This window comes from Vulpes vulpes, chromosome 3 (genome assembly GCF_048418805.1).
Source record: "Vulpes vulpes isolate BD-2025 chromosome 3, VulVul3, whole genome shotgun sequence".
Lineage (NCBI taxonomy): Eukaryota > Metazoa > Chordata > Mammalia > Carnivora > Canidae > Vulpes > Vulpes vulpes.
The window spans coordinates 83976458-83998554 of record NC_132782.1 but is presented as its reverse complement, the minus strand read 5'-3'; the positions used below and the strand labels follow the sequence as shown (position 1 = coordinate 83998554).

Below are 22097 nucleotides of genomic sequence, written 5' to 3'. Positions count from 1 at the left end.
GTCATTTGACTTCCATCCATCTTTTCATTCAAGGAATATTTAACACCTAGCAGCTGTGATTCAAGCGTTGTTCCAGGTCATGGGAACACAACAGCGAGCAAGCTAGACAAACTCCCTGTTCCTTATGAGATTACGTTCTACAGAGACAGAAAGACAAGTAGTAATAGTAAATAATTAGAGATTGTGTTTAGTGATATGAAAGAAGAGGGCAAGAAGGGCATAGAGTGCAAGAATGGGATGATGGCCTCTTTTATTTAAGGCAGTCAGGAAAAACCTCTGAGGAGATGATGTTTGATCAGGGAGCCAAAGGAGAAGAAAGCCAACTGTATGATGATCTAGCAGATGTGCCTTCCAGGCACAGGAACAGCAGGTATAAAGGTCCTGAGGCAGGACAGCTTGACCTGGTTGAGCAGCAAGAAGAGCTGGGGGTTGGACTGCAGAATGCCAGAGAAGAAAGACAACAAGTGGGGATGCAGAGCTTGGCCAGGCCATCATGGACTATAGTTAGGGGTTTGGATTTATACTGAGAAGGTTTTGGCTTTTAAACAGACTAATGACTTGGTCTCATTTATGTTTTAAAGTAACTACTCTTGTTCTGTGTGGAGAAGAGATCAGAGTGGGGCAAGAATAGAATCAGCTGGACTGGTTAGGAAACTTGGGATCTTCCAGGCAAGAGAAATCAGTGGCACCTGGTCTAGTCCTAGAAATCCTATTATGGCTCTGGTCCTCTTCACAACTGTGTCCCAGGCCTTCCATCCACACAGTTCTGGGACCCACAGAAGCACTCTCCTTCAGCCAGATGAAGGAGAGGAGCAAGTCTACCTTGTTGCAGATGATGAGCCTCCCTGAGTGGATGCCACAGGACAGCGCTGGCTGGGGATTATTTCCTAAGTGTCCACAAAGCCCAGGTGGAGGTCACCAAAGGCAGCCCAATGGAGCCGTTTCCCCCAGAGAGTGAACAAGTAGCTGCCATACACAGACTTGTAGTTGGTATTGGCCATGTTGACCACAGAGTGCAGAGTTCCCAGGCCAACAGTGCAGCCACAGCTACCCAGATCCCTGCCAGTCACCAGATAAGGACAAATGGAGTGAAGGTGGCAATGTGGGCGCCCAGCCTCAGAGCTACCATGGTGTGGAGGCCTTTGGCCAGGTTTTCCAGCTTCTGGGCCACAGAGTGCAGGGAAGCCACTGGTGTGTGGAGGGAGTTTAGGGGCCAGCTATGTGCCCACTAATGCAGCATTGTGCCCTGAATGGTCTCCATGGTCATCAGGGGCCCTGTCTGATATGTGGAGTGAAGATCCAATAGCTTCAGGGTTATAGGGAGGAGAAGGAAGGAGCAGATGGGGTTATTAAGAACTATGTACTTTCAACTCATATGAATAAAAAGTCCAGTCCTGACTTACTTTCCAGAACATGACCTTCTGCCCATGACTCAGGTCTGCTCATCTAGAGCAACACATCTCTGGCCACACTGATTGTCTACAGGATGGACAGGTCACCTAAACTAATCCAGGCTTGGCCAATCTTCAGGGTTTTGCTGGAGCTGATGGAAAAAAGTCTAGTTCTTTCCTGAAAAACTGACATGGAGATGAATGGAAGTGTTGAGTCACTATATTTACATATATCACCATGTCTACACCTGAAACCAATACTACACTGTGTATGTTAGCTAACTGTAATTTAAATATAAACTTAAAAAACTGACGTGAGGGCGGCCCCGGGTGGCCCAGCGGTTTAGCTCCCGCCTTTGGCCCAGGGCCTGATCCTGGAGACCTGGGATTGAGTCCCACATCGGGCTCCCTGCATGGAGCCTGCTTCTCCCTCTGCCTTGTCTCTCCCTGCCTCTCTCTCTCTCTCTCTCTCTCTCTCTCTCTGTGTGTGTGTGTCTCTCATGAATAAATAAGTAAATAAAATCTTAAAAAAAAAAAAAAAACCTGACGTGAGAGGATATGTTATGTGCCACCTTGTGAGAAGAGCCCATGGGCGCTGGGGCCAAGCGGGAGGCTGAGGCTAAGGCTGACCAGTAGGGGGCAGAAAAGAGCAGTTAAGAGAAACAGACCCCATGGCAGACAAGTTTGAGCTAGGAAAACCAGATCCACCCCTGCATACCTCAGTCACCTAATCACCCCCTTTGCTGTCTGAGCTACTCTGCATTTCCAGTCCCAACAAGAGGAGTCCTGGGTGGATACAAACACTGGTGGAAATGACTCATTAGGAGGCGGCGGGAACCCAGGGAAAGCAGTGTTAAAGGGTGGGCACAGTGTGATTGTACTCTTTAGAAAAGTGTCTCAGCTTCCCTCTTGTGTAAACTCTTGGGAAAACCTGACCGCTGTGATTAGATACTTCTACTCACAAATATTCAGGGGCTCCATCCACACTACCTGCAGAATAACCCAAACTTTCTCTCCCAGCCCTAAGATAAACTCTGCTCCAGGTTGGCTGGACTGCCTGCTACCTGCCCAACTCATGGCCTTCTCCCTCTCCCCCTCCTCCTCTTCATCACCCCCCTTTGATCCTGCTCTCCTTCCTCTTCTGTAGGGTCCCAACCATTCAGGCTCAACTCAGCTCATCTCCCACAGAAAAACCTCCTCTGAATTTTCCAGCCCTACTTTAAACTCTTGTAATGCGTTCTCTGTTACTCACTTAGCATTAGATATGGCTGGTGTTGGTGATCTCTTTGGAAATGTCCTCTTCCCACTGTGCCCTTTGAGAGGGCAGGAAGTAAGAAAAAAATGCTTATCTGAATGCTCCAGAGCTTGGTGTTTTGTCTGTAAATGCCATGTAATAAATGCATGCTATTTTCTGATTTTTCTGGGCATCTGTTATCTGTGACCCAGCTCTGACTTCTTGCCCAGGACTTCAGTGTCTGTCCCTGCTCTTCCTCTGGAGAGGCTCCAGTGTCTCGTCCAAACTGCAAACACAGGGGTACCACTCAGAGCCTCCCCTGTTCCCCTTTTCCTATAGGAGGCTCTGGGTGTCTTGCCAGAGGGCTTTGGGGCCGGGATCCCAGGGTGGTATGAGAGTTGATGGATCAAAGCTGTAGAAGGGAGAAAAACTTAAGACTAAGTAACAAGCTCCCCAAAGCAAAGCCTCAGTAACCAGCTTGTCTGAGGACAAAGAAGCTAGGATGGCACCAAAGGGCCTGACCCCACCAGCTCATCTCGGGGTTTGTCCTGTGATGGGGACGGAAGGCTGGAAGTGTCCTCAGGAAGCTGGAAGTGTCCCTCCTGACGATGAAGCCTTCAGTGACCTGGATCTGGAGCAAATCCTGGAAGATGTTGGAAAAGAGCCAGAGCAGCTGGAGGAGCCGCAGTGTGGAGACGACCCCGGGGAGTTCACTTTGGCCTTCTTCGAGGAATAGCTTAGCTGTGTGCTCCTGCCTCCCTGCTGCTCTCTCACCCCCTTCCCTGTGAGCAGCAGAGAAAGCCCCTCAGAGGGTCCCTGAGAAGCTGCTACATGTGGGGTTTGTTGATCGGCCACAGTCACAGCTGTGCAGTTTATGTGTTAATAAACAGGTTACTGCTTTAAGTAGTTTGTCTCTAACTACATGCTCTCCTTTGGCTTCCCTCCCTCTGCTCCGCTCCCTGTGGTGCATCCCTGTTTCTGTGGGAGTCCTGCACAGTATAGCAATCTGGGAAGGCAGGGACACCCAAGTTTTGGGAGGAGGCTGTCAAGATGGGCAGGTCTGGGTTCAGACCCGGGCTCAGCCTTAATGGGTGTGTGGCTTTGAGAAAAGCACTAACTTATAGATCTCTTCACACCTCAGGTGACTGTGACCAGTCTAGGGTCAGGTGGTTGGAGATGCTTAAATGAGGTGGTGCACTTCACACGGTACATGCTGGTTCTGATGGTAGGGGAAGTAGAATGGGTAGATGGGGCGGGGGCAGACCCTGGCTTCTGGGCTGGCTACTAGCATTTGGGGTTTATTGTTCCCTGCTTGGAGGCAGTCACGGAACTCCAGTGCTGGAGGAGGGATCTGGGGTGGGAGCTGTTTATTATAGTTCATTTTTGGCAAGAGGCAAAAGACAGAAGTTGAAGGTGCTATCAGTTTTTTCCTTAGATGCTTTTGGGCAAATTCAACGGGTACTTTTATTCTAGTGGGCAGGGCTGGGAAGGTAGAGAGGGCACTGGAGCAGATGACTCTGTTTCTCTGCAGTCCTTGGTGGCCTTCCACACCCCCTGACTTCTGAGTCTTCTGTGTCTGGCCAGAGTTGTTATCAGAAGCTGTGACCCGCTCTGCAGCTTAGTCTAAGGAGGTTATCCTTCAATCCCACCCATTAGGCCTTTAGGATAGAGTATAGGGTCTCCTCCTGGGGGCTCTTCTTGGGAAGGGTGGGAAGTGCTGCTGGTGAGGAGGTACTGGAGAGGGTAAGGGAGGCATAGAGGATGCCGCCGTTATCCTGGGCTTCATCCTGGTGGAGAAGGCAGAAGGGGTGAGACAGTGGAAGGGAAGCTGTCCCCACCTTAGGGAGTAATCCCACACCTAGGTGCTCCACACCTAAGTGACCACAGTCCCTCTCTTCCCTCCATCCCACCTTCTCCAAACTTCTCTAGATTCCTTAAAGCTCTAGCTTGAGCTGCTTACCTTGGGTTCCAGTTTAGGGTCTTTTGTTTTCCAGGAAAAAAATCAAGGCGTATGGGGGTCAGGTGGCGTGGTGGCCAAGGTAGAGAAATGGGCAGAGGCCTCCAGCAGTGAGGTCATCTGCTGAGTCAGGACCAGGGTCAGGCAGGAGGGATGGGTGGGGCACGTGTTTGAGCAGGGAGTGTATGGGGAAGGACAGGCCAAGATGGACAGCAGGGAGTGATGGTGTTAAGAACTTACTTTAAATCCCAATGTTCTCCTACTTCTCCTCAGTATTTTGGAGGGATCCCCTGTATAGGAAGAAGAAGGTGGGAAGTGTGTTAGAGGCTGTGCAGAAGAGAGTTCAAACCTTTGTGGGGCTGGTTCTCTGTGTGGGGCCTCTGTGACCCCCTGACAGTCTCAGATGAGCTATGGTTTGAGACTCTCAGGACGTCTCCTGGAAGGTTGAGAGGCAGTTTGCAGTGTAGCCAGTAGAGATCCCGAGGGCCCATTGAAGGCGGATGGTCCTGGAGAAGCAGCCTTCTTGGAAGAGCCATGGAAAGGGTGAAGTCCTGTCTGCTGCATGGTATTGGTACAGACTGGAGAATGAACACCAGCTCCACCCATCTCAGGTCTTCTGGTGGGTTCCCAGGTGAGAAGGGCGGGGAGTTGGAGAGAAAGAAAGAAATTGAGAAGAGGGACCTGGAGAGAAGGGGAGGTGGGAAGGTAAAGAGGAAGAAACCTCCAGAGAGAGGGAAGGAGGGAGGGAGGCCAGGAGCTAAGGAGGGAAGTGGCTCTGAAAAAAGAGACGCACACTGGATATTTACAAATGACGTATAAGATAAAGGGCTAGTTTCGAAGATCTATAAAGAACTTATTAAACTCAACAGCAAAGAAACAAACAATCCAACCATGAAATGGGCAAAAGACATGCACAGAAATCTCACAGAGGAAGACATAGACATGGCCAACAAGCACATGAGAAAATGTTCCGCATCACTTGCCATCAGGGAAATACAAATCAAAACCACAATGAGATCCCACCTCACACCAGTGAGAATGGGGAAAATTAACAAGACAGGAAACAACAAATATTGGAGAGGATGTGGAGAAAGGGGAACCCTCTTGCACTGTTGGTGGGAATGTGAACTGGTGCAGCCACCCTGGAAAACTGTGTGGAGGTTCCTCAAAGAGTTAAAAATAGACCTGCCCTACGACCCAGCAATTGCACTGTTGGGGATTTTCCCCAAAGATTCAGATGCAATGAAACGCCTGGACACCTGCACCCCGATGTTTCTAGCAGCAATGTCCACGATAGCCAAACCGTGGAAGGAGCCTCGGTGTCCATCGAAAGATGAATGGATAAAGAAGATGTGGTTTATGTATACAATGGAATATTCCTCAGCCATTAGAAACGACAAATACCCACCATTTGCTTCAACGTGGATGGAACTGGAGGGTATTATGCTGAGTGAAGTAAGTCAATCGGGGAAGGACAGACATTATATGGTCTCATTCATTTGGGGAATATAAATAATAGTGAAAGGGAATATAAGGGAAGGGAGAAGAAATGTGTGGGAAATATCAGGACAGGAGACAGAACATAAAAACTCCTAACTCTGGGAAACGAACTAGGGGTGGTGGAAGGGGAGGAGGGCGGGGGGTGGGGGTGACTGGGTGACGGGCACTGAGGGGGGCACTTGACGGGATGAGCACTGGGTGTTATGCTGTATGTTGGCAAAGTGAACACCAATAAAAAATAAATTTATTATAAAAAATACTAAATATGATATGAAATAAAAGATATTAAGACAAAAAATGATAAACAAAATAAAAATAGATCTGCCCTATGACCCAGCAATTGCACTGCTGGGGATTTACCCCAAAGATACAGTTTCAATGAAATGCCGGGACACCTGCACCCGGATGTTTCTAGCAGCAATGTCTACAATAGCCAAACTGTGGAAGGAGCCTCGGGGTCCATCGAAAGATGAATGGATAAAGAAGATGTGGTCTATGTATGCAATGGAATATTCCTCAGCCATTAGAAACAACAAATACCCACCATTTGCTTCGACATGGATGGAACTGGAGGGTATTATGCTGAGTGAAGTAAGTCAATTGAGAAGGACAAACATATGGTTTCATTCATTTGGGGAATGTAAAAAATAGTGAAAGGGAATAAAGGGGAAGGGAGAAAAAATGAGTGGGAAATATCAGAAAGGGAGACGGAACATGAAAGACTCCTAACTCTGGGAAATGAACTAGGGGTGATGGGGAGGTAGGTGGGGGGGAGGGTGACTGGGTGACAGGCACTGAGGTGTGGGCACCTGACGGGATGATCACTGGGTGTTATTCTATATGTTGGCAAATTGAACACCAATAAAAAATAAATTTATTTAAAAAAGTAAAGTATATGTAAAAAAAAAACAAAAGAGACGCCCACTGGGAGAGGAGGAGGAGAGCAGTGACAGGTGCCCTGTGCTTTTCCCATGAGGAACTTCCTGTTTCCCAAGTAGGACAAGCTCTCACCTGGCTACGGTTCTGGCTGCAGTCTGTAGACCTGTAGAGGAACAGCAGCGTGTCAGGGTGCCATCCATGGAGGGCATCTCTCCTCCCTGCCTTCCTGCTCTGTGTGCTCTGAGACCAACCCCTAGACCAACCCCGAGAGACCAGGGCAGTGGAGCAGCTCTGTTGGACCCACCTGGGACTCAGAGTGACACCTGCTGGCACCCTGAGGCTGCTCAACCCTGTCCTCTGGTGTCCTCAACACCAAATCAGGAGAACAGCTCTTGCCTGCACCTATTCTCTGTCTCTGTCTGTCTGTCTTTGTCGACTTTTCCCTTTGCTTCCTTCCCCCTTCCTTGACTTCCCCAAGCATCCCTCAACCTTGCTCCTTCCACTGCTGAGGCCCTGCCCACCGATCCCTCTCCTTCCACCCTTGTCTCAGACTCACTGAACCCTCCTGCCCTGACACACTGGCTTTTTGTGATTTCCTGAGCGGCAGCTGTTTCCCTCCTGCTTTGTGAACCTCATGGCTGGGACCTGGGTCTGCACTGTAGCCTGTTCCTCCCCACCCTCCCCCACTGAATCCTACCAGTCTCCCCACCGCCCTCTCCCCTCCTCATCCTCCTGTGTCTCTCTGCAGCATTTCCCAAGGACTGGCCCCTGGTTCACAGACATCCCCTCCACCATCCACCACCATCCCAGGAGGTCCTATCATCCCCGGAGACAACCCTCTGAACACATGGGACTCTATGTCCCCCAAACTCCAGGGACTTCCACTCTGCCATACCCTGGACTTTTTTTTTTTTTTTTTTTTTAATCTCTGGGACTGAGAACTCTGAAAGATTAAATGCCAGCATCATCTTTATGCTACAACTTTGTTTCCTTCCAGCTTTTTCTTACCACCATCCTGCTTGCTATACCTGTGCTTTGACTCCCTGCCCCTGAACTCTTGCCCCTTAATAAGCCACTTTCTTTCAGACTATCCAAGCTCCCTGCTGACGCTCTACTGTCCACTTCTGCCCTCTTACTAGCTCCTTGACCTTCCATGTTCCCCTGTCCTTAGGCCACACTTAGCTGACACATCTCTAATTCTGGATGTGGCCTATGGCAGGGAATGCCATTTGCTTACCCAATATCCACTCATTTCTTCTTCCTTAGTTAGAGAACCTTGACTTTGTTTTGGGTGGCAGTGTGCTCCCCTGCTGATAGATGTGGACATCTGATGACATCCTAGCCAATAGGATTCAAGGGGAAGTTGTGGGTAGGATTTTCAGGAAGATTCTTTAAAAGGAGGACAGACAGATGCAGCATGGTTTTTGTCTCTTCTTCCTCCCTCCTGTTTCCTGCCTGGATTCAGAAATAATGGCTGGAGCCTGAGCAGCCATCTTGGACCAGGAGGCAACCTTCAGGATAGAAGCCAGTAGTCAGGGCAGTGAGCAGGATGATAGAAGCTCGAGTGCCTGAGGATGGTGGCCTCTGCTGTCTGCCTCCTCATCCTTTTATATGAGGGGAAACAAGAAACTCTGTCTTGTTCAAGCTCTGTTACTTTTAGCCTCTGACACCAGCAGGTGAACATAACTTCTAACGAACAGATTCTAGAAGTTTCTAAAGCTGCATGGTTGAATACTGCTGGGGGAAATATGATCCTGTGCAGCGATGCTTTTACAGAGTTCTTAAATTCCACCTTCCATTTCCTCAGTGACTATCACATCTCTTCAACTCTGACTCTCATCCTCACTCTAGAGACAACCACTGTGATTTTTCCTCTGCGGAATGAAAAACTATTTGTATAGTATTGAGTTTATCAATATTTTTATTCACGGCTTTCAGGTTTTATGTCATACTTAGGGAGGTCATGTCCACTCCATGGTTATAAGATGGTCTCACATGCTTTCTTCCAGTACTGGGATTATTTTCCCCCTTCATTTAACTCTTTGATTGATCTCCATGGAATTTATTTTGGTGCAAGTTATGAGATAACATTAGTTTCTCAAATGGCTGCTCAACTGTTCCGGCACCGTGTATTGAATGACTCACCTTCCCGTTGATGAGAAATGCTACTTTCTAGCCCACTGAACTCTCATCTATATTTGGGTCTGTTTTTCTTCTGTCTGTATTTGGGGTGTTTTCTTTGGTTCCATTGGTTTATCTGTGTATGACTATGATGGTATCAAATTGTTTTAATTATTGCAGCTTAATAATTATAAGTGCTAATGCTCATCATATAGTCCTTATTCTGTGCCAGGATCTATTCTCAATGTATTACATTTAATTGTCATGACAAACCCCAGGGTAAGTACAATTATTATTATTCTCATTTTAGAATGAGATGAGTGAGCTGAGGCACAGAGTCATACTACAATGGCACCAGAGTTTACTCTGCCAGGATTTGACTGCAGGCAGTCTAGATTCTATGCTCTTCACCTCTGTGCTTTAATATCTGTTAGGGCTAATCTCCTCTCATTGAAAATTTTCTTGGAGGAATTTCAGATCCTTACTGGAGGGTGTTGGGGTGTGACTAATTAATGCATCTAGCCCTGTCCTCGTTTTAGCTATAGATGCATATATCCAAATTTCTGATGAACATGTCTAGTCAGGTGCCACACAGGCAACTCTAACCTATCCCAAACTAAAGAACCATCATTCTCCCCCAAACATGGCCTTTGACCTCCTGTGTTCTCTAATTTGCTTGATGGTTTCACCGTGGACTCATTCACCCAAGTTCTTCCCACTCCCTCGGCTCTACACCAGTCTAATTACCAAGTCTTACTGGTTTTCCCTTTTTGGCTGTTCCAGGGTCTGGCTCTCTCCCTCCATCCACCGCATTAGGCTGGCCCCACCTGCCCACCTCCCGCCCCTGCACCTCAGACTGATGTGTCTGCAAGGTAAAGCTGAGATTGTCGTTTCCCTGCTTCATGTTGCCTCTGTAATCAGAAGCTCCTGGGTGTTACTTACAAGGTTCTCTTCTCCCATCTCCAGCCTCCACAGCACTGAGCTTCTTATAGTTGCCACACCGATTTCCTGTGCCTGCATAGTCAGTGACCTCTTCACCACACTCACCATCTGCCTGGGTAATTCTCATATTCTTTGAGACTTTCGCAGGGTCGCTTCCTATGGGAAGTCCTCCCTGATTCCCCTCCTTCCATCTTACCACAGCTCTTTCCATATGAGGCAGTCACTCCCTCCACCACTGAGTTCCTTGAAAGCAGGACCTATGCTCTATTTACATTTATTATCTCCAGTTACAAGCCAGACCTTGGGAAATAGTCCCTCAACCAGTGCTTGCTAAGCCGAGCCAACTTTCTGTCCCTCTGCTCTTTTCTTACTCTTCCCAGAAACCGTCCCCTCCCCATGCACCAAAAGATAAAGATTGATGAGAAATGTTTAAATCAGGATGCAAAAACTAGAAAATGATCAGATCAGTGGAGAGAGATTGGTCTGGAGCAGTGGTTCTAGAAGTTGATCACACAGATATCACTTGAGTAGACCTTTAAAAAATGCAGATTCCCAAACCCAGACCTCAAGCCCAGGTGGGATCTGTATTTTTTAAATGCAGAATAACCTAGGGTCATTCTGATGTAGGTGCTTCTGAGAAACAATTGGGAAGGTTGGGGGGTAGGGTGGCCCAGAACCACTTACCTTTGCTTGTCTTCCACCTGAGGTAGAGTGTCAGTCCCAAAATTGCAGTTTTGAGCACAGCAATGGCCAGTGCCACCTTGACCACAGCTCCCACACTCAAGGGTAAAGACACTGAGGTCCTATTCCCCTCCAAGACACTGAGTCCAGTGGTGGTGGTGACAGTGCTGGTGGGGCCCTTGGTGGTTGTCTTGGGAGCTGAGAAGACACGAGAATTTAGCAGATTCTCCCCTATAGGACTGGAGGTTTCTGGATGAAACTGTCATGTCTTGTTTCCTAGTTTGGGGAATATTGGGGATGAGGAGTAACTCTCTGAGGCTCTCACACAGGGAGACGGTAATGAATCCACATCATCCAGCCTAAATCCTGACTCTACTTCTGATCAGTGGTGTTACTTCAGAACCTCATTTCATTGCTGACAAATACGGATCACTAAATCACAGGAAGAAAAGATGTTTCTTCTTGTGGTAAAATATAGGTAAGAACATTGACCACTTTAACCATATGTAAGTATACAGTTAAGTGGCATTGCAATTATTCATGCTGTTGTACAACCATCACCACTATCCTTCTGTAGAACCTTTTCATTTTCCCAAACTCAAACTGTCCCCATTCAGCAGTCACTACCTACCCCCTCACCTCCTCCCGCCAAGCCACTAGCACCCACTGTTCTACGGAGGCTGCTTTTATTTTTTTAAAGATATTATTTATTTGAGAGAGACAGTAAGAGAGAGACAGAGCACAAGCAGGGGGAGGGGCAGAGGGAGAGGGAAAAGCAGACTCCCCACTGAGCAGGAAGCCTGACACGGGGCTTGATCCCAGAACCCTAGGATCACGACCTGAGCTGAAGGCAGATGCTTAACTGACTGAGCTATCCAGGCGCCCAGAGAGGTTGCTTTTATTTTATTTATTTACTTATTTTAAATATTTTATTTATTTATTCATGAGAAACATGAGAAACACACACACAGAGGCACAGACAGAGGGAGAAGCAGGCTCCATGCAGGGAGCCCGACGTGGGACTCGATTCTGGGTCTCCAGGACCATGCCCTGGGCCAAAGGTGGTGCTAAATCACTGAGCCACCCTGGCTGCCCCAGGGGCTGCTTTTAGACAGCAGGCTTAAGCAATGGAAACTTGATCAAGGCACAAGAGCCACAGCACCTTGCTGGCTGAACACCGACAGGCCCATCAGGGGACCCACCTCAGAATATCCACAGGCCCAAACTGACCAAAGGGCTACTTACTACTAGGCACAGTTACCAAAGAAAGGAAAATACCCTACGTTCTCGTCACCTTTCCCCTTTAAAAACAGCCCTGCAGGGCACCTGGGGGGCTCAGTGGTTGAGCCCTTGCCTTCTGCTCAGGGTGTGATCCTGAGGTTCTGGGATAGAGTCCTACATCAGGCTCCCCACAGGGAGCCTGCTTCTCCCTATGCCTATGTCTCTGCCTCTCTGTCTCTCATGAGTAAATAAATAAAATCTTTAAAATAAAAAAATAAAAATTAAAAAAAATAAATAAAATAGCCTCCAACCACTGCCTCCTTGCAGAAAGCCTCTCCTGTGCTATCTTGCCCTCTCCTTCCTTGTGATGTATTCAATAAACTTCTATCTTCTTTGTTCTGCCTCTGGGGAATTCTTTGGCCAAGGGTGCCAGGGACTTCCACTGGATCATAGCCCCACATCTGGGGGCTCCTCCATCCAATCAGGAGCCCCACATCTGGGGGCTCCTCCATCCAATCAGGATGTTCCCATGTTCTACTCTGTCTCTATGAATTTGACTGCTCTAGGGACCTCTTATAAATGCAATCAAGTAGGATTGTCCTTCTTCAGGATTGTTCCAATATATGGGAAAACATCTGTAAAGTATGTCTAGTGTATATCAAAATGTATTTTTAAGGTTAAATTAATATTTAAGTCCTACAAACAGATTATACCTTCTTTTAATGGATCATGAAAAAATTGATCAAATACTCAGCCACAAGAAAAAATCCTATCTGCATAAAATCTTCAGGTTAGTGTGGACCAAACTTACTGTCCACTCTTATTGCAAAGGAATAATGAAAAGTGTAAATACCATCCCTTATTTGAGACTTTAAAAGTTTTTTCTTTTTTTTTTTTTAATTTTTTTTAAATTTTTATTTATTTATGATAGTCACAGAGAGATAGAGAGGCAGAGACACAGGCAGAGGGAGAAGCAGGCTCCATGCACCCAGAGCCCGACGTGGGATTCGATCCCAGGTCTCCAGGATCGCGCCCTGGGCCAAAGGCAGGCGCCAAACCGCTGCGCCACCCAGGGATCCCGAGACTTTAAAAGTTTTAAGCTTAATCAAAGAAAAATATATATGCTGTCATGCCAGATAAAATAAAAATGATATTAATTGCCATTAAACACTACAGTATTAAACACTTTATTTTTTTTTAGGATTTTATATATTTATTCATGAGACAGAGAGAGAAAGGAAGAGACATAGGCGGAGGGAGAAGGAGGCTCCCTTCCAGGGATCCTGATGCAGGACTTGATCCCAGGACCCTGGGATCACAACCTGAGCCAAAGACAGATGCTCAACCACTAAGCCAGCCAGGCACCCCAACTCTTTCATTATTTTAAATATGAAGAAGTGATTAAATGAATAAAATAGTTTCCAAAGACAAAGTGCCAAACACAGAGAGAGCTGGCCTTAAGGAAATTCAGATGAAAAATGTAATGAAAGCCTATGTAGGAGTAAATTTATGGGAAACAGGACAGTATGAGGTGTCATGAATGAGGGCAGTGGTTATTTAGGGAAAAAAACAGACAAGGAAACAGATGACATTCTTGCAAACCTAACAATGAAAAATTATTGAAATCATGAGTTAGTCTATGCTCCACTATAGGTTGGTACATCTCAAAACCTCTGGGAAGTAGATGATTTTTATGAAACAAAAATTTTAAAAATAAGTTTAAGAAATAATAAACTTAAACTCATGGGTAGAAAGAAGAAATTGAGAACACTATTAACTCCTTTTTTTTTTTTTTAAGATTTTATTTATTCATTCATGAAAGACACAGAGAGAGAGAGAGGCAGAGACATAGGCAGAGGGAGAAGCGGGATCCATGCACCGGGAGCTCGACGTGGGATTCGATCCCGGGTCTCCAGGATCACGCCCTGGGCCAAAGGCAGGCGCCAAACCGCTGCGCCACCCAGGGATCCCTATTAACTCCTTTTTTATAAAGATTCTATACTCAGGAGGTTTTATGGGTAAAGTCCTGTAAAAAGTCAAGGAACAGATAATTCCCAAACAGAATGTTTCAGAACATAGAGAAATATGGAACTCTATGCAAATCTTAATCACTCATAAAAGGAGAACCCTAATACTAATCTCCATAAATTATTTTATTTTATTATTTACTTATTTAATTAGGGAGCAGGGAGGAGGGCAGAGAGAGAAGGAGAGAGAGAATCTTAAGCAGACTCCAGGCTCAGTGAGGAGCCCTAGTCAGGGCTTGATTTCACTACCTTGAGATCATGATCTGAGCCAAAAATCAAGAGTAGGTGGCTTAACTGTCTGAGCAACTCAGGCACCTCCTAATCTCCACAACTTAAAAAAATGCAGATGAAGATAAGAGGCCATTGGAGGTTTCATCTGCTTGTTTGGTTTTACTGATCCCAGTGGAGGGACAGACCCAGTATTGGCCCTACAGAAATACAGATAGGTTGGCATTGCATTTCAGAATATCTATCAATATGCAAAATACCCTGCATGTCCTTTGACCCAGTGTTTATAGTGCCAGGAATTTATCCTATGGAAATTCTGGGCAAGTCTTCAAAGGCCTGTGTTTAAGGGTGTTCTTTGCAGCTTTCTGATGTGGCAACAACCTAAATGTCTTTATTTGTTATTTTTTTAATTTACATTAAAATTTTTTAAACGTAAATTAAATTTGCCAACATATAACACCCAAGTGCTCCTCACATCATGTGCCCTCCTTAAAGCCTGTCACCCAGTTGAATGTCTTTAAATAGGAGACTAAGTAGATTATGATACATTACTGCAGTGGGACCCCATGTAGCTCTTTTTAAAAAGTCATAACTATATATTTACTGAAATCGAACAATACTTCAGAATTAACTTGTTTGCTTTTTCTTGTGTGTTCTTTCCACACTCAGGTGCAACTGGTATTGTGGGCATTTCGATTTTGTTTTCTGTTTTAGCTGTTGTTCCTCAGTGACTAGATTAGCACCTGACATGTAGTAGGCATTCAATCAATATTTGTTGAATGAATGAATGGAAGAATTATCTCTTAGAATTTCAAGGCATTCAATCAACCATTGTCTTCCAGCTTTCTCTGTTGCCATGGAGACTGCCAAAGCCATTCTGATTCCCAAAGCTCCTGTGGCCTGTTTCTTTCCTCCTTGGAAATTTGTTGGATCTTCTTTTTATCCTTGGCGTTTTGAAATGATGTGCCCCAAATATAGCTCTTCTTAAATTTTTATCCATTTCTTGGGGCTTCTTTGTTCTGGAAAGTTTCTAGAGTTATTTGGTCCATGGCCTTCTCTCTTCTCTGTTTCTGGAACTCCTATTATTCCGAGGCTGGAGCTCTTGGACCAGTCCTCACAACAGAAGTTTACTCTCTCATAGTCCTGGAGGCCAGAGGTCAGAGAGCAAGGTGTTACTGGGTGGGTGGGGGGGGGGGTGCTCTGGGGGAGAGAAACTGCCTTCTCTTTTGTGGCAAGTCTCCCTCTGACTCCCTCTTAGAAGGAGGCTCACATTTGCTTTTAGGGCCCACTTAGCAAATCCCAGATGACCTCCTCACCTTGGATGTCCCCACTGAGTCACATCTGTTACCATGTAAGGTAGCATTCCCAGGTTCTGGGGGCTGGGAAATGGACACAGCTTTGCAGGGGCCACTATCCAACCCGCTACAGCTTCCAGATCCATGACTCTTTGCCTACTGAGCCATTTTTGTCAAGTTGATCTTACAATCCTTTTATCGGATTGCCATTATAGCTTAAATTCCCAAGAGCTCCTTGTTTGTTTGGAAAGCTCCCTCTGTTGCTCCATGCTTGTGCTTTCTTAACTTTCTGAAGATGGTAGTCATCTGAGTTTTTACTTTCCCTCCATTGTTTTGGTTTCTTCTAGATACTGCCTCTCAGGAAAACCCCTCATTTGTTTTGCTGTCTCATGGGGGAAGGAGTCCTTAAGTGTTTAATGGAATCATAGTTTAAAATAGCATCTCTAGCCTCAGGCATCCCAGGCACAGCAGAGGCGAGGGGTCAATCCTTAGAGTTGGGAGATTCCACAGGAGGTCAAGACCCCATCTCCTTGCCCCATGGTGTCCAGTGTACAGAAAGCCACACTGAGTGGAAGCTGTGTGTGTGGTCTGGGAGAAAGTGCTGGTCAGCTAGTGGGCTGTAGGATCTGTTAGGATTTCTAAATCCTTTTGGGGCCCATCAGATAGATTTTTCAAGGGAAGAATCTCCTGATTTCTTGCCCTTGATGGGGTGGAGGATACCAGCTGGGTTGCCAGAGTCTTAGAAGGCATCTAAGAGGGGTAAGGCACGTAGGGTCTCATAGTTCACCAAATCTCTAGTTTTTAGGACTGAACTCTTGCTCCCGGGTATGCCTGGGGTCCTGCTGCCAGAGTCCCTCTAGTCCATCCTTTCTGGAAAGCAAATCTCCAGTCTCTGCTGAGTGGAGAGGGAGCATAGAGGTTTCCTTGCTTCTTAAGAGTCTCACTTGGTCCTCCAACTTTCTGATCCCCTTTCACCTCCACTGGCAAGGGTTCTGGGTGGTCCTTCCTGAACCATCAAGGGGTATTGCAGTGTAAAAATTGCCTTTCTTCTGGATCTCCCTATTGCAGTAATGCTAAGCTCCCCTGGTCTCCTAGGCCAGCTGCATTAGTCTGTGTGTTTCCAGCTTTCCAAATATCATTTTTGACCACATGGCTCACATATTTTTTGTCCTTGTGGATTTTGTCTTAAAAATTCTCTGCTGGGCAGCCCTGGTGGCGCAGCGGTTTAGCGCCGCCTGCAGCCCAGGGCATGATCCTGGAGACCCTCGATCGAGTCCCAAGTCTGGCTCTCTGCTTCTGTCCTCGCCTGTGTCTTTGCCTCTCTCTCTCTCTCTCTCTCTCTGAATAAATAAATAAAATCTTTTAAAAAAATTATCTTTGCTGTCATTTTAGAAGAATTTGGTAGACAGGGGAGGTCAACATGCATATAACCCACCATTTGGCCATAATTTATGCAATATTTCTAGTGAAAATTATAAAAAAAATAACATTCAAAAAATAATGTTGCAGGGGCGCCTGGGTGGCACAGTCAGTTAGGTGTTGGACTCTTGGTTTCAGCTCAGGGTATGATCTCAGGGATTGTGGGATTAAACACCACGTTGGGCTCTGTGTTCAATGCAGGAGTCTGCTTAGTACTCTCCTCTCTCTCTCTCTGGCCCTCCCCCTCCCCATGCTATCTCTCTCTAAGGTAAATAAATCTTAAAAAAATAATGTTGCATATTAATAATAAAAATAAAGAATTTAGAGGAAGCATCTTGTGAGATATTTATATGGTCTTTAGAAGAACACTTGCAAGGTTACTGAGGGGTATAAAATAGAAGCCATTCCTGGGTGGGAAGATTGGACATTACACTGATTTCTGTTCTGTCAATTGCTTTATAGGTTTAATGCATTTTTTTTCTTTTGCAATTCTGATTTTTAAAAAACTCATAGGTGAGGGATGCCTGGGTGAATCAGTTGGTTAGGCATCTGCCTTTGGCTCAGGTCATGATCCCAGGGTTCTGGGATCAAGTTCTGCCTCTTCTGCCTCTGACCCTCACCCCTGCTCGTGCACACACCTGTGCTCCCTCTCTTGCAAATAAATAAAATCTTAAAAAAATAAAAATTAAAAATACCCATAGGTATTTTCTTCAGAACGTGGCAAACTTATTCTAATATTTATGTGAAACAATAGGCCAAAGGAATAATAAGGTTTTTGAGGAAGCAACATGGTTCTGATGGACATAGTCTTATCAGCCACTGAAACATGACCAAGTCCATAAATGCAGTTGGGATGATTGATTCATTTCTTGGTAAAAAGATCAATTTGTGTATGATCTGTATGTAAAAAGAAAAAAAGAAAACACCTGTATGTAAAAAACATTATTAAGCCAATCACAAACTTCTCAGTTCTATTTGCTGCAAACAGTCCTTTGGGGTGATGTCTTTACATGGTGGCACTTCACTTGTGTAAAACATTTCTTTTTCTTACTTTCCCGTATTTTTTTTTTTTTTACAAAAGATCTCAGCATGATATCCAATTAATTGTATTAATTGAAAAAAATTAATTTATTGATGAAAAACTCATAGTGAATGTGTCTGAAACTGAGGAATGAGAAAAGGATAAAGGAAGGAGGAAGAAGGCTCTGAGGAGAGGCAAAACCTCCCCATAAAGGCCATTTAAGGGAAGGTGGAGGAGGTGCCAGAAATGTATATCTAAGGCTGTTTTGCCTTATTTAGGTTGTGAGCTACTTCCCATTTGCTCTAAAACCAGCACTAGGGTCAAATGGGGCAGTGGTTACCAGGTTGAGGACACGGAGGGTGTCCTTCCTGCCAGGAGCAGTGATGGGCTGTTTAGAATTGCCAGCACAAGTGGTTGTAAAAAGCAAACCTATGATTTTCAGTTATTAAGGAATTATCTACAGACAGTGCACCCCCAGGGTCTGCTCCTGTGAGGTGCCCTCTCCATACTGCTCTGGACACACACTTGGCTCAAGTTCCCAAGTAATCCCCACTGAGTAACAAGAAGATTTATTCACATAACACATCCCATTATTCGATGAAACATAGGTCAGGACAACAGTATGGTCAGGTCAGCTGGTGAGGCTGAGCAGCTACTGGCTAAGGGTGGAGGCTCTGGGGTTAAACTGGGTTCAAGTCCTGCCTGCACCACAACTGTGGCTTTGGGCAGCTGTTTAGGCTCTTTGAGCCTCAGTTTCCCTATCTGTCACAGGAAGACAACAGCAGTACCTACCGTTGTTGTGGATTGTGGGGAAGGTTAACTAGGGTGATGCATAGCAAGTCGCCAACCCAACACAGGGCACAGTAAACGGGAGCTGCCATATTTCTGCAGCAGATGAGCCTCTCAGCAGCCAGGACAGACTGGAGGAGCCAGATCAGAGTGGACAGTGGGGACAGTAAGGCAGAGGAGGGGATGGGGCTGGGGTGGGGAGCTCATGGGCCAGGTTCCGAGGAGAACAGGAGAAGGAAGTGGGGGGACTAGGAAAACAAGTAATGGGATGTTGGTTGCCAGGGGACCAGAGCTCTCAGGTCATCATCGGGTACCTGCTGTGTGATGGACTGAGCCCATGGTGTGGGGAGACACGAGACTCCGGGCTGGTTGGGGCTGCAAATAGGGACACTGGACAGAGGGAAGGCAGCCCACATCCTGAAAAGTCAAGTCCACCTCGACGGCATGGGGTGAGGGTAGGAAGGCAGCGCTGGAGCCTCAGCTTGGAGCAGGAAGGGAGGGTAACTGGGGGGCCCAGGAGGTCCTGAGGCTAGGGGAGTGGGGGTGGGGCCTGGATCTGGAGGGGGCAGTAAGGGGGATGGGCAAGGAGGTCAGCACAGTTTGCGGAGATGGAGGAGAAAGAGTAAAGTTGGCAGAGGCCTGGGGAGGAGGTGGGTGTGGGGAGAGGAGTTTTGAGAAGAGGTGAGCAGGAAGATTGGGGCCTGGGCCAGGCCTGGGGGTATGAAGGCAGCATGGCCTGTAAAAGCCCCAACAGGGTGGGCATGGGGCTGCTGGGGCAGCAGAACTCACCGAGGTAGATGGTGAGTTTGGTCCCCAGGATGGACTGCCACACCTGCCAGCCAAATCTTTGTGTCTTCAATTGGACCCGGCAAAAATACGTACTCTCATCCTCCTCCCTCAGGTTCAATATCTGCAGGAAGCCAGACTTCTGACCCTCTGGCAAGTTCAGGACGATCCGGTCCTTGTAATCCTCATGGACGAAATGCCTACTACTGTTGTAGATGTCCTCCCCATGGAAATGTGTCCGTCTCAAGGCTATATTCACTCTGGGATCCTTGGCTAATGCCCCACAGTAATAGAAGGTGAAATTGATGTGGATGGTGCCACCCTTGGGGGCTGAGAGGTGCTCTGGTTGGTCCATCCTATAGTCCACTTTTGGATCACATCTTGCTGAGTTACCTGGAAAAGTGAGGAGAGGAGAGACTTTGAAGCCACTGAGAGAGATGAAGAAGATAACCCCAGCCCTTCTGTCACCCTCACCCACGGGCAGTAGTGTGACAGATGGTAGGACTGGCCCTCTGGTCTGGGTGTCCCCCTCGCCAGGCTTAGAGTAGGGAGGAGGGTTGGGGCTGACCTAGCACTATGGGACCAGCCTGTTGCTTGTTGGGATTGGGAGGCCTGACTAGCTACCCCAGCAGACCCTTCCTCCAGCTGCCCAGCCATTGCCCTGCCTGGGGACTCCCTGGGCCTCCGGGCAGAGCCACAGTGTCCCGGACACTCACCAGCCTGCAGAGTAGCCAGCAGCAGCAGCAGCAGCAGCAGAGGCAGCAGCAAGGACAGACCCATAGCCTCACTCTCCTCCCAGGAGAGAAGACAAGCAGCTCTGTCCAGGCCAGAGGGGAGGCCCGAGGAGGTGTCTCCTTGGGGAATCAAGAGGCACCTGGAGAACGTGGATCAGGCTCCTTTAGAAGAGCAGGGGTGGGTGAATGTCTTCCCCTGATTCACCCGGCCTCAGAGTAACCAGTACTTCCTTATCAATCTGGTTTCTTCTTTTCTTATATTGCAAAAGTGCTTCCTCGTGGTCAGTGCACAGAGAGCCATGACAGAGGCCCCCAGCCTCTACCTTCAGCTGAGGGTCATGGTTCTGACCTTGGCCATATGTGGCCTCTCCTCTTCCACCTTGACCTTGCTACTGCTAGCACCTCTACCTCTCCTTAGGAGTCAGTTTGACTGACTGTATCTCTAGCTCTCCTTTTCTTGGCCCTGAGTGTCTTCTGGCCTCTGTCATCCCAGGTGAAGGAGTGGCAGCAGGACGAGGTCTGGTTCTTCTAGGATAGGACAGGCAGCCATGAGTCTCTGCCCAACTATACCCCGTAGAGAGAAGGAGGAGGGAACTACTCCCTCAGATGCCCTCCACCTCCAGCCCCAGCACCAGGAATATCCAGCATGTTCTTGACCTTCTTCCTCCAGGCAGGGGCTCCCCTGCAGCCCTCTGCAGGACTCAGGCCTACCAGGTCCCTTCCCTCCCCTGGTGAGCTCCCTTTGTGCAGTCTCATACCCTCCCTGGGGTTAAGAGGTGAGGGGGGTGCCTTCTGGAGGCCACTCCTTGACCCCCAGGATGCAAGACTGGATCTGGAGGTCCTTCTGTCCCCTACTCTACAGATGAGACCAAGGGCTCAGAGAAGCCCTGCCCCAGATCACATGACTCTCAGGTGGTAGGACCAGGACTCAAACTCCAGTCTCATTGAGTCCACAGAGTGTTCTGCTCCTTTTGGATGCTTCTGCCTGTTGTACCACAAGACCTCTGGGCCTCAGTTCCCAGGACCATAGTTCTGGGGGGTGGGCCCCAGGAGGCTATATTTTTATAATGCTGCTTATGTGATTGCCCCCACAACTGTGAGAGCCCTGGCCAATCTGGAGCCTTCCTTGAACAGGAGGGATATAAGGCCCAGAGCAGTAATGAGTCACTCTGGTGACAGTCCCTGGACCATCTCAATGAAGAGCTCAGCCACCTTGTGACTGTTGGTGGGTGAGAGTGAGAGAATGGGGCTGGGACTTTGGTGTCCCTGGCTGGTTTGGGGAGATTCTGCTCCCTCCCTCCCCAGGATGAGGTTGGTGTTGGCCTACTGAGTAGATGGTGGGGGTGGCAATGGGTGATTTCATCACAGGAAGTGGCCTAGTCTTCTGGAGGTGGAAGCAAGAAGACCGACTTCTTTCTCCTTTTCTGTTTCTTCCTCAATCCTCATAGTTTTCTTCCACGCTTCTCCCAGACCTGCTAGGCAGCCTCTGGCCTCTCCTTGTGTCTCCTTTTCTCACACTTCCTTGTAGGCCCAAGAAGAGAGGTTCTGCATTTTCATGGGATCCTTTCATCTAAGCCAGGACCTAAACTATGATTGCTCATTTTCATCTTTGTGACATTGTGTGGTGGATGTATTTTCACCAACAGGAAACTGAGGTACCATTAAGAAACTGAGCCTCAATGTCATGGAGTCCTCTGGGCTGCAGAAGGTGCTTGGTAACCGGTGGGAAGGTGGACAGAAGAAAGAATAAGGGACCAACTGCCTATTGGGCAGCTCCTCTAGGAGGTAGCCTGCCCTGTCTGAGGGGTGACACCTGAGTTCAATTTCTCCCTTGTCTCACTAGCTGTGGGACCTGGCTGGACAGTCTCCACT

The 22097-nt window shown here is 47.4% G+C and overlaps 1 protein-coding gene across 1 annotated transcript; it reads right to left on the bottom strand.

Moving 5' to 3' along the window:
• Positions 1 to 3975: 3975 nt before the first annotated feature.
• On the bottom strand, positions 3976 to 20443 carry LOC112935721 (paired immunoglobulin-like type 2 receptor beta). Its single transcript, XM_072753027.1, has 5 exons — positions 20208 to 20443; positions 19495 to 19884; positions 10709 to 10903; positions 7094 to 7124; positions 3976 to 4872 (listed from the first exon to the last, which is right to left on the bottom strand). Exons 1-5 carry the CDS (start codon positions 20269 to 20271, stop codon positions 4842 to 4844), a joined length of 711 nt encoding a protein of 236 aa, XP_072609128.1. The 5' UTR covers positions 20272 to 20443; the 3' UTR covers positions 3976 to 4841.
• Positions 20444 to 22097: the final 1654 nt, after the last annotated feature.

Coding starts and splice junctions, on each gene's coding strand:
- LOC112935721 (XM_072753027.1), bottom strand. CDS start 20,271: ATGGGTCTGTCCTTGCTGCTGCCTCTGCTGCTGCTGCTGCTGCTGCTG. Junction 19,885..20,207: donor GCTGGCTACTCTGCAGGCTG/GTGAGTGTCCGG, acceptor TCACTTTTCCAG/GTAACTCAGCAAGATGTGAT. Junction 7,125..10,708: donor CAGGTGGAAGACAAGCAAAG/GTAAGTGGTTCT, acceptor GTTCCTCTACAG/GTCTACAGACTGCAGCCAGA.